Source organism: Manis pentadactyla, unplaced genomic scaffold (assembly GCF_030020395.1).
Source record: "Manis pentadactyla isolate mManPen7 unplaced genomic scaffold, mManPen7.hap1 scaffold_659, whole genome shotgun sequence".
NCBI lineage: Eukaryota > Metazoa > Chordata > Mammalia > Pholidota > Manidae > Manis > Manis pentadactyla.
Window position 1 is genome coordinate 1,304 of NW_026645048.1, and position 12,173 is coordinate 13,476.

At 48.5% G+C, this 12,173-nt stretch overlaps 1 protein-coding gene across 1 annotated transcript; it reads left to right on the top strand.

Annotated features, from left to right (window-relative positions):
* Positions 1–250: 250 nt before the first annotated feature.
* LOC130682480 (ferritin heavy chain-like) lies at positions 251–971 on the top strand. Its single transcript, XM_057496830.1, has one exon. The coding sequence runs from the start codon at positions 423–425 to the stop codon at positions 969–971; it is 549 nt and encodes a 182-aa protein (XP_057352813.1). The 5' UTR covers positions 251–422.
* The last annotated feature ends 11,202 nt before the right edge of the window (positions 972–12,173 follow it).

Here is a 12,173-nt window from a genome sequence, read left to right on the forward strand (position 1 = left end):
GGGTTTCCTGCCCCACCAAGGCTGAACGGGATAGGACCTAGAAGGCCGACCCCATGCCCCTCTGTCCCGCTACGTGACTCTGCCTAGCCCCACCTCCCCTTCTGACTCCGCCACACTCTGTGCCCTCACGTCACTCCGCCCAACGCCCTTTACTCCGCCCTATCCCGGCCCAACTTGTCTCTGCCCCGACTTGACTCCACCCCACCCCCGCAGGACCCCGTCCTCTCGCGACACTGCCATGCAACCACATGACTCCGCCCCTAATGGATCCTCCCACTAACAGTTACTGAAAAGGGACCGCATTTCCTGTCCCATCCCAGAGCTGCTGCTTGGTCCAGAGCCTGCCTGCCTCTAGCCTCTCTCATTGCTCTCCGTGGGAACACGCTGAGGCCACCTGCGCCTTCACCACCACACTGCTTGCCATGAATGGTGAACAGCCATCCCTAGTGGTGCAGAACTACCCTCTTGAGTGCCAGGCTGCTGTCAACAAACAAATCAACATGGAGCTCACCGCCTCCTACACGTACCTGTCCATGGCCTTCTACTTCGACCGGAATGATGTGGCCTTGAAGCACTTCGGCCAGTTCTTCCTGCGCCAGTCCCGTGGGAAGGGCGAGCGTGCTGAGAAGCTGATGCACCTGCAGAACGAGCGCGGCGGCCGCCTGAGCCTCCGCGACATCAGGAATCCCGGCGGCGACGACTGGGGGAATGGCGTGATGGCCATGGAGTACGCCTTGGGCCTGGAAAAGAGGGTCAACCAGAGCCTGCTAGATCTGCACCGCCTGGCCACCGACAAGGGCGATGCGCACCTGTGTGATTTCCTGGAGCGTCACTATCTGCACGAGCAAGTCAGGTCCATCAAAGAGCTGGGGGACCATATCAGCATCCTGCGCAAGATGGGAGCCCCAGAAGCCGGCCTGGCCGAGTACCTCTTTGATAAGCTCACCCTGGGCAGCAGCGACAAGAACTGAGCTTGGACGGCCTACCCCGTAGCCAGGGGCAGTTTCCCCTGGCCACCATGCCCAGCAGCCTTATTGAAAGATTGCCCTTACAAAGCGTTCACTTCCGTTTTTTCTTCCGGTTTTGTCATTTCTTCCAATAAAGGTATTTCATTTTTGTTAAATTAATAAAGGTCTCTGGTTGATTCTGTGTGCCAAAGCCTCCCCTTTTAAGTTTTAAAACAGGTCTCCAGGTGTCTCTATCCACCCACGCCCCATCCACGGACAGCTCGGCATCTCCACGGACGGAGTGAGATGGTGTCCACGGGACCAGGAAAACACAAAATCCATCTTCCCCTTATAAAGGAGTGTGGGTCGGATGGGGTTGGGGTGAGGTGGGTGGTCTGGGTTGTGAGGGGGTGGGGTGAGGTGGGTGATCTGGGGCCCTGGAGAAGGCAGGCACGTGACCATGGTAAAGACATAAAAGAACATAGCCTAGAATTCATCACCGTAGTTGCCCTAAGATAGAAGGAAAGAGGATGGGATTGGGTGGGGATTAAAATGAGGGGGATCTTTCATAGACAAAAGACTCGTGGTTGCTACTGGGGAGGGGGGAGTGGTTAAAATAGGTTGAGGGGTTAAAGAGGCCCTAAATCCCAATTACGGTATAAGTTAGCCTCATGAAAGTACAACATCAGAAATATAGTCAATAATATTCAATATCTTTGTATTTTGACAGCAGTAACACTTACTGGGATGAGCATTTAATAATGTAGGTAACTGTCCAATCACTATGTTGTGCATGTGAAGCCAACAGAGTGTATATCCACTCTACTTGAGTAAAGGAAACAAAAGAAAAGGGGGATCTTTGGCTTGATGTGAAATGTTTTAGTTCATCAAATTATGCAAATGCTAATGTTTGTGGATTTTTCATAGCAAGCTGGGCGGCCGTGGAAATGGGAATGGCAGAGTACTTCCTCAAAGGGTCACCCTGGGCTGTGGTAATAATGGGTTATGAGTCTTAGGCTGGCTTTTCCATAGGCAAGGGGTCGCCAAACTAAAAAAGTACCAATGGCACTTTGCAAGTCCACGGCCTTGTATCTACCTTCCTGTATTTTCTTTCTTGTAAGACCCTCAGGAAGTAAGGGCAGGTGTTAAGACCACGTCTTCTCCAGTGAGAAAAAGGGAGGCCACACAGGTAAGAAGTTATGGATGCGGACATGAACAAAGATCTTCTGATGCCATGTTGCATTTTTTCTGTTACCCCCAGGCAAACTCATGGGTTCAGCAAGATTGTGCGGATAGACTGGGAATCCAGCCCGATCACCAGGCCCTGAAGGGAGGGAAATCCCCAACACTCTTAAAGACCGGCCAGACCTCTGTAGTCAGTCCCTCGCTTCATTACTCGTGTGCCTTCCAGCCTAGGGTGGGAATGGTTCCTAAACCTCAGCCCAAATCCTCCTCCTTTGAAAGAAGTCTTCAGAATTAGGCACAGAATGGGTAGGAGGTAGCAGGGCACCTCCCAGGAGGGCAGTCAACACCTGAACGCCCGAGTCCCTCTGTTCAGGCCCTCTCCCCTCACGGGCAGCCACGCTGCTCCCTGAGTTGGCCCAGAACACTGGGGAGACCTGGACTGGGAATCCCCACATGGTGTGCCATGCGCCCAGAGAGCTCCACTGTGAGTGCCTTCTCTTCGGATGCAATAGCTAGAGGGGGTGGCTGCAAGGCACACATGGACTGCTGGCAAATCCAGCTCAGGGACGTAGACAATCCCAGGGTTTTTGCCAAGTCCAGGGGGCTGTATCTCTACACCGAAGCATTGCCTGTGGTGATGTCTTGGTTGACCCCTAAAACTGTCCCCTGAGTGGTTCTGCCTTGCTTGCTGGGCCCATCTTTTTTTTTTTTTGAGAGGCCATCTCCCATATTTATTAATCAAATGGTTGTTAACAGAAATAAAATTCTGTATAGGGGACTCAATGCACAATCCTTAATCAACCCCAAGCCTAACTCTCAACAGTCTCCAATCTTCTGAAGCATAACGAACAAGATCTTACATGGTGAACAAGTTCTTACATGGTGAATAAGTTCTTACATGGTGAACAGTGCAAGGGCAGTCATATCACAGAAACTTTCAGTTTTGATCACGCATCATGAACTATAAACAATCAAGTCAGATATGATTATTCATTTGATTTTTATACTTGATATATATGTGAATCCCAGATTTCTCCCTTATTTTCTTTTTAAATAAAATGCTGAAGTGGTAGGTAGATGCAAGATAAAGATAGAAAGCATAATTTAGTGCTGTAAGAGGGCAAATGTAGATGATCAGGTGTGTGCCTATAGACTAAGTATTAATCCAAGCTAGACAAGGGCAATAAAACATCCACGGATGCAGAAGATTCCTCTCAATAGAGCGGGGGTGAGGTTCTAAGCCTCACCTCTGTTGATCCCCAATTTCTCACCTGATGGCCCCCCTGTGACTGTGCCTGTCTTAGGTTGTTCCTCCCTTGAGGAATCTTACCCTTCTCTGGCTAACCAGTCATCTTCTGGGGCCATACAGGTTAATGTAAAGTTGAAAAGTGAGAGAGAAGCAATATTCTTTGAAAAGGTTAGCTTTTTACTTCTTTGCAGATTTATGCCCTGTGGCTTCTATGCCCAGCATTTGTCTTGAGCTATCTTTACCACTTGGAAGAATTATGATACTTGGTAATTTTCGATATGAGGCACGAATTCTACTAAAGGGCTGTAATTAGGAAGGAAGAAGAAAAGCTATAGAAGTAGCAGGTGGAAGAAAACATGGGAAGATTGATTATTTCTTTGACATATCTTCTTGTAGAGTAACATAAGCATGTATAGGTTTTAGCAAACTACTAATTAAATTGCGCACACACATTAACAGAATAGGAATACAGATACATAACAAAAGCAGACCTACAATTACCAGCCATATCCAGTGGAACCAAGAAAACCAGTTAGGTACCCTAGGCATTTGTGAAAACTTATCAATAATATGATGGATATTGTCTAACTGAATTTGAACAGTATGAGAAAAATCAGACAAATTAAAACAACACATTCCTGGGAACTGTTCACATCCCATATGTTCTTTTAACGATAGTCTATAGTAGCACGATTTTGAAGCACTGCAACTCGCACTTCTCCTAATTCTTGGTTGAGTTCTGACAAGACAGAACCAGTCAAATTTGTTGTTTTACTGTATGCACAGGCCAGCTTAGATATCTCCTTCTTCATTCCAATGCCAAGTCCAGGAACCGGTGGGATGACTGCAGCTACAACTGCAAAAGCTCCAGGATCAAATGAAGTTTTTTGATGATCATCTTCTGGAATGACTCTTCCAGAGGATATTGATGTTGGAAGTTCTTCTTCATATCATTTCTTAATTCGTTTTCTGGGTAGGCAAATTAGGCTTTGATCCTCTGTATAAACACAAACAAACCCTTTGGCCACACTTTGATATGACCTTTATAATATTGTGAAGAACCTATTGGAGATCACCACACAGGGACTGCTTTTTTTTTAGGAGAAAGAAATATTATCCGAAAAATGTACTTCCATATCTGATCATACGACACCTTTTAAAAGATCAAAATTAAGGATATGTAAAGCATGCATTAATTATTGATTTGCAGTTAATTGTATCCTATCAGGGAGTAATCCCCCCCTTTTTTTGGTTATAATTAATCTACAATTACATGAAGAAAACTATGTTTACTAGGCTCTACCCTACACCAAGTCCCCCCCACAAACCCCATTACAGTCCCTGTCCATCAGTATAACAAGATGTTGTATAATCACTACTTGCCTACTCTGTGTTGCACAGCCCTCCCCTTGCCCCCTACCCCCCACATTATACATGCTAATCATAATACCCCCTTTCTTCTTCCCCAACCTTATCCCTCCCTTCCCTCCCATTATCCCCAGTCTCTTTCCCTTTGGTAACTGTTAGTCCATTCTTGGTTTCTGTGATTCTGCTGCTGTTTTGTTCCTTCAGTTTTTCTTTGTTCTTATACTCCACAGATGATTGAAATCATTTGGTATTTGTCTTTCTCCTCTTGGCTTATTTCACTGAGCATAATACCCTCTAGCTCCACCATGTTATTGTAAATTGTAGGATTTGCTTTCTTCTTATGGCTGTATAATATTCCATTGTGTATATGTACCACATCTTCTTTATCCATTCATCTACTGATGGATACTTAGGTTGCTTACATTTCTTGGCTATTGTAAATAGTGCTGCGATAAACATAGGGGTGCATATGTCTTTTTCAAACTGGGCTGCTGCATTCTTAGGGTAAATTCTTAGAAGTGGGATTCCTGGGTCAAATGGTAAGTCTATTTTGAGCATTTTGAGGAACCTCCATACTGCTTTCAATGATGGTTGAGCTAATTTACATTCCCACAAGCAGTGTAGGAGGGCTCCCCTTTCTCCACAACCTTGCCAACATTTGTTGTTGTTTGTCTTTTGGATGGTAACCATCCTTACTGGTGTGAGGTGATATCTCATTGTGGTTTTAATTTGATTTCTCTGATAACTAGTGATGTGGAGCATCTTTTCATGTGTCTGTTGGCCATCTGAATTTCTTTTTTGGAGAACTGTCTATTCAGTTCCTCTGCCCATTTTTTAATTGGATTATTTGCTTTTTGTTGTTGAGGTGTGTGAGCTCTTTATATATTTTGGATGTTAATCTTTATCGATCTGTCATTTACAAATATATTCTCCCATAGTGTAGGGTACCTTTTTGTTCTATTGATGGTGTCCTTTGCTGTACAAAAGCTTTTCAGCTTAATATAGTCCCACTTGTTCATTTTTGCTTTTGTTTTCCTTGTGCGGTACCCATCTTTATCCCATCTTTCCCTCTCTTGTGATTCAGAGGGACTCCCTGGAAAAATGATGACAAGTCTACTTAGATCTACAGCCTCTTATTTCACCTGGAAAAGGATTTCCTCAGCTGCAAGGCTCAAAAAGAATTGTGATTACCCTCCATCTCCTATTACAAGCCCCTCCTGGTAGTGTCACATTTCACAGCTTTTCTTAGAGAAACCCTGGCAGGGAAGAATAGATACTGAAGGGCCCCCACCAGTAAGATGGCGAACTTCCGTCTTCTCTTCCGGGTCCTCAGTTCCTGACGACACCACCTAAAGACCAATCACCTCTCTCCCCACTCCCACTCCCAGCACCTAGCCAATAGCCACCAGCCCCGTAGAAGTAACACCACACTCACCCCATGCCCCTTCTTATATAACCCAGCACCTTTCCCCAATAAAGTGGAATTCTCCGGTGAATTGCTGCTGTGTGTCGCTCCTTTCCTTTCATTGGTGCCAAAACCCGGGAGACGGGACACCCCAACTGGGCCCCGTCTTCCCCCTTCCCCCCGACACCAGCAGAAGCTTGCCCTCGTCCTCTTTTTCCGGCGCTGGCTCCTCACACTCACCACTCCTCTCTGGCCTTTAGGTAGGTTTTCCCCCAGAGTGGGCCACTCTTCCCCGAGCTATCGCAGTGCCATTGACCGTGATCGTCTGGCAAGGCCCTGACGCTCAGGGACGAGGAGGGAACTCTCCTCGCCTCCGGCCTTCATGGCTGTGGCGGACCCTCAGGCCCCCCTCCAACAGCCATAAACCCCGCCTCAGGCCTTCACAGCTGCGACAGACCCTCAGGCCCCTCCTCTAACAGCCATAAACAAGGTGACACCTTTGTGGATGAGAACGCTCCCTTTTCCACTTCCTCCTTCCATTCTACCTGCCGAAATCCGTTCCTTCCGCTGAAAACTCCTAGTACTAGGTACCTCAGACTCCGGCACTCTGCCTTCTTAGAGAAGTCTGGGTGACGACCCACACTTCCTAAGAAACCGACTCGTATACGAGTTTCCGCAGACCACCAAGGATCATCAGGGACGCCCTTTGTCTCCTTGCCGTCTGCTCCCAGTCTGAGCATCTCCGTTCGTCTTCCCCTGTTTGTCTCCTTCTCTGTCCTTTAGCCATGGAGCCTCCTCATCCCTCCCTGAAAATTCACCTCTTGAATGCCTGCTCAAGCATCTAGCCACCCTCTCCCTGACGCCTGATATAAAACCAAAACTTCTCCGCAAATACTGCTCCCAAGATTGGCCGACATAGCCCCTAAACAATAACAACCAATGGCCCGCAGGGGGAACTCTTGATCCTAACATCACTCGTGATCTCTTTAACTACTGCCAGCACCTGAAAAACTGGAAGGAGATTCCCTATACCGAAGTTTTCTGCCTCCTCCCCCCGCCTCCCCCCAAGTTCTCCTAGCCTGCAAGCTGTCTCCCCCGCAAAAGCCTCCCGTTCACTCCCTTTACCCTCCTCTCCTACAACAACCCCTCCCCCTTCCTCCACCACCATCTCCTCCCCCACCTCACCCCCCTGAAGATCAAGCCTGAGCCTTTCAGCCCCCCTCTAACTAAGTTCCAAGAGCCTCCTCCATCTTTGCCCCCATCACCTGTTTCTCCCCCACAGACTGAGCCAGAACCCTTCAGTCCTCCTCAGACTCGGTCCCGAGGGCCTCCCAAAATTATCGCCCCCCCCGAGAGGTAGCAAGATCTGAAGGCATCGTGCACGTTCACGTCCCTTTCTCCTTAAGAGATTTAGCCCAACTTGAGAAACGCCCAAGTTCCTTTTCCACTGATCCCACAACATATATCAGAGAGTTTCAATGGACCCTCCAGTCGTACAGCCTCACACATCATGACATTTTCATGCTCCTGGCCAATACCCTCCTTCCTGAAGAGCATAGACGAGTTTGAGACTTCGCCCAAATGCATGCCACCTAAACCCACAGGACTGACCCCACCTTTCCCCTGGCCCCAGTGCTGTCTCCGAACAAGACCCACACTGAGATTATAACACCACCGTGAGTCTCCGCTCTCGAGATATCTTCACCTGCTGCATAATAGCAGGTCTGAAAAAAGCAGCTCATAAATAGTCAATTTTCAAAAGCTCCCTCCGAGTTCTTAGACAGACTCCCTCAAGCCCTATTACAGTATACCAGCTTAGACCCAGAAACGCCTGACGGGAGACATGTCCTTATGACATACTTCCTAGCTCAAAGCTACCCCGACATTAAAGCTAAACTCAAAAAGTTAGAACAGGGCCCCGCTACCCCACAGACTGAGATCCTAACAGTGGCCTTTAAAGTCTTCCATAACCGGGAGGAGGAGAAGGAACGCCGTAAACAAAAGGCTGATCAGGCCAATTTCCAAATGTTGGCCCAGCTGATAAAACCACAACCTGGGCACTCTTCTACAAACAAGCCCCCCACAGGAGCTTGTTTCAAGTGCAGACAAGAAGGACATTGGTCAAGGGCTACCACCCCATGCCCCAGATGCCACAAAAAGGGCCACTGGGGGTCTGATTCCCCAGCCACCTGAAGGGGAGGCTGGACGAACAACCCCCATCCTATGCCCGCCGTAGTGGGGCTGGCAGAAGAAGATTGACGGAGCCTGGGGGCTTCTCGCCCGACCATTTCCATCACCAAACAGGAGCCCAGGGTTACTTTAATAGTAGACGGTCGCCCCATCTCCTTCCTCCTAGATACAGGAGCCACCTTCTCAGTCTTGCAGGAATACCGGGGCCCTATCACGCCTGCCATTACTCCATTACAAGCCCCTCCGTAGCTCTATGTCCTCCTGCCTCTATCAAATTACGTGACCCCTCTCAGTATATCTGTCAGGCCCAATACCCCCTAACCACTTCAGCCCTCATAAGCCTCCAACCCATCATTCAAGATCTTTTAAACAAAATTACCTCAGACCCACTCACTCCCTGTTTAATACCCACATATTAGCTGTTAAAAAAACCAACAGATCTTTCCGCCTCGTCCAAGACCTTCGCCTCATCAACATGGCCATCGTCCCTATCCATCCCTTAGTCCCAAATCCATACACCCTTTTATCGCTGCCCTGCCTTGGCCTCCTGAGACCCCTCCTCCCAAGATTTTTTTGCCTTCACCTGGACAGACCCATACACAAAACATTCTGAACAACTCACTTGGACAGTTTTGCCACAAGGCTTCCGAGTCCACCTTATTACAATATGTGGATGATCTTCTACTCTGCAGTCCCTCGTAGGAACAGTCTCAACTTGACACTGCCTCCCTACTTAACCTTCTAGCTTCCAGAGATTACCGAGTATCCCCCGTCAAAGCTCAAATCTCTTCCTCTTCTGTCACTTACCTCCGATTTCTTCTATCTCAACAAAGAAAGTCCATTACCTTAGACAGAAAACGGCTCCTCTCTGACCTGCCCGTTCCCAAAACCAAGACAGAAATCCTTTCCTTTCTAGGCCTGGCTGGGTATTTTAGAGCGTGGATCCCTAACTTCTCCCTGTTGGCAAGACCCCTATACGACCTCAGCAAGGGCCCCCCTGAAAAACCATTATCCTCCTCACCCCGACACTCCTTCATTAAGCTCCGTGGAGCCCTTGTGGAAGCCCTAGCTCTCCATCTTCCTGATTTGTCGAAGCCCTTCTCATTATACATTCATGAGAAGTCCAGTCAAGCTCTAAGAGTCCTAAGCCAATATTTTGGCCCATCCTTTGCCCCAGTAGCTTATCTTTCCAAGCAATTAGACCCCACAGTTCGGGGATGGGCCCCCTGCCTACGGGCATTAGCCGCTGGACAGCTCTTGCAGAAAGAAGCTCATAAACTGACATTCGGGGCGCCCCTTACCATTCTGTCCCCACATCACCTAAAAGATCTCTTAACCTAAAAAAGCTTACAGACTCTCCCTCCCTCCAGACTCCTGACCTTACTGTCCTCTTTCCTCCAAAATCCCGTTCACCGCCTTTGCCATCCATACCCGAATCATGACTTTTTCCTCCTTTACTGCTCTCTTGCTTTTTCTCCTCATTCCTATTGTCTTCCCCGCCACCCCAGCCTCCTTTGTATGGCGATTCTAAGTAAGACAGACTTACACACAGCATCAAACAAAAGTTACTGCCCTCATTGCCACATCAGACTGCCCTCTGAAAGGCTGCTCCGAGCCTTTATACCTCCACTTTCCTCCCTCCACTGAAGTGTTCACTAGCAGCTACCTTTATTCTCCCTACCTCTGCTTCCTCTATGACCAAAAACAAGCCTATTGCAGGCAATGGCCAGACACCTACGGGGGATGTCCCTACAGGTCTTGTGCCATTCACTACATGGGTAACTCCCGGTACCCACAGTATTACTCCTCCAACCGTTTCATGAAATACCCCAATGGCTCATTCTCCTTATCAATCCCAGATCCCTGGGACTCTCGATGGTCCGCCGGGGTCACAGCCTCAGTTTACTATGGGGGGTCCTCGACCCCCCACAGTACCCTTCATATCTCTCGAGAGTATGTTCCCTCTCACTCCCAGATCTCTCAAGTTGCATCAGATATCGGACATTCTGAAAAAGTCATTATCCAAACTCTTGACGGCACTTCTTCATCTTCTTATTCCTCCTACTCTTAGTTAGAGCTTATTCAAGACACCACCATCTTTCTCAACCACACCCTCAACACCGCCAATTGTTTCTTGTGCGCATCACTACAGCGCCCATTGCTGGCCGCCGTGCCCCTTAATATTTCCAACTACTCCTTCCATGCAGAAGGACAACCCCTCCGTCCCCTGGCAGACATACCCCTATGAGAACCAGAATACGCAGATAATCTCACCATCCACCACTGTGTAGGCCCAGCTCCACCCCCCTCCAGTGCACTTCACTGCCTCTCTATCTACACCCCTACCTCCGGCTCTAAGACTTTCACTCAACCGGGACACTTCTTTTAGTGTAATGGCAGTCTTTTCAACTCACTGCCTCCCCACTCCGATATACCCTGCATTCTCGTCACCCTAATCCCACAGCGTACACTTTACAGCATGGCAGAATTTCTTAAGCTCCAACCTCCCTTGCCCTCGTGCACAAAAAGGGCTGCTTTCCTTCCCATCATGGTCAGTATCTCTTTGACCACCTCAGCCATTGAGACAGAGGCAGGGTTTTCGGGAAGAGCCTTGGGTCACTCTCTATGGGCAATTAAAGATCTCAACGACAAACTTGAGGGAGCCCTGACATCCACTGCCGATTCCCTGGCCTCTCTCCAAAGACAGGTCACTTCGCTAGCTAAGGTCACCCTTCAAAACCGGTGGGCCTTAGATCTGCTTACAGCCGAAAAGGGCGGCACCTGCATCTTCCTTCGAGAAGAGTGCTGCTATTACATCAATGAATCTGGCATTGTAAAAACTGACATTACCAAACTCACCGACCTTGCCTCCAGCCTCCACTTTGCTTCCAATTCCAACCCATTCTCTTCAATACTAACAAACCCTCTCCTTACCTGGCTCTGGCCCATTGCAGGCCCCATAATAATCATTCATCTTGCCTGTCTCTTCTTACCCTGTATAATAAAGTTCATCAAATCCCAAGTCGGAAAAATCTCTAATCAAACTTTCAACCAGCTTTTACTCAGGAACTATCAGCTTCTGGCCACAGAAGATCCCTCACCCTCACGTGACCTCCTCACCACACGCTGAGATGGACCCCTCTCTCCGCTGGAAACTGTTCCTGGAAACAATAGCCGCAGACGCCTGGCTTCTGGCACCCATATCCTCTTGGCACCATTGGAATCAACAAGTCCTCGACCTATAGTTACAGAGAACCTTCATTGATTTCCAACCTGAAGAAGTCCACATCTACTCGTCCTTACTGTGGGGAGTCCTATCAACCCTTTCCCCCCAATCCTCAAGCCCTCACTCCCTTCTCGGCCCCCGTTCAGCAGGAAGCAGTCAGAAAGAAAGCAACGTCCACAACCCCATAGAGGAGAAAGGGGGGAATGAAGGGCCCCCACCAGTAAGATGGCGAATTTCCAGCTTCTCTTCCGGGTCCTCAGTTCCCGACGGCGCCACCTAAAGACCAATCACCTCTCTCCCCACTCCCACTCCCAGCACCTAGCCAATAGCCACCAGCCCCGTAGAAGTAACACCACAATCACCCCATGCCCCTTCCTATATAACACAGCACCTTTCCCCAATAAAGCGGATTTCTCCGGTAAATTGCTGCTGTGTGTCGCTCCTTTCCTTTCAGATACAGCACAGCTCAATGGTTTCTCAACTTCTTGTACTTCCGTAAGACAAAAGTGACGGTTCTAAACCACTTTCTTTTGTTTCAGCTTTGGGGTCCACAAACAACCTTTTGAATATGTGCAGCAACAGCGGCCAGAAGAAACATTCACG

Excerpts from the sequence above, each read along its gene's own strand:
- LOC130682480 (XM_057496830.1), top strand. The coding sequence starts at position 423 with ATGAATGGTGAACAGCCATCCCTAGTGGTGCAGAACTACCCTCTTGAG.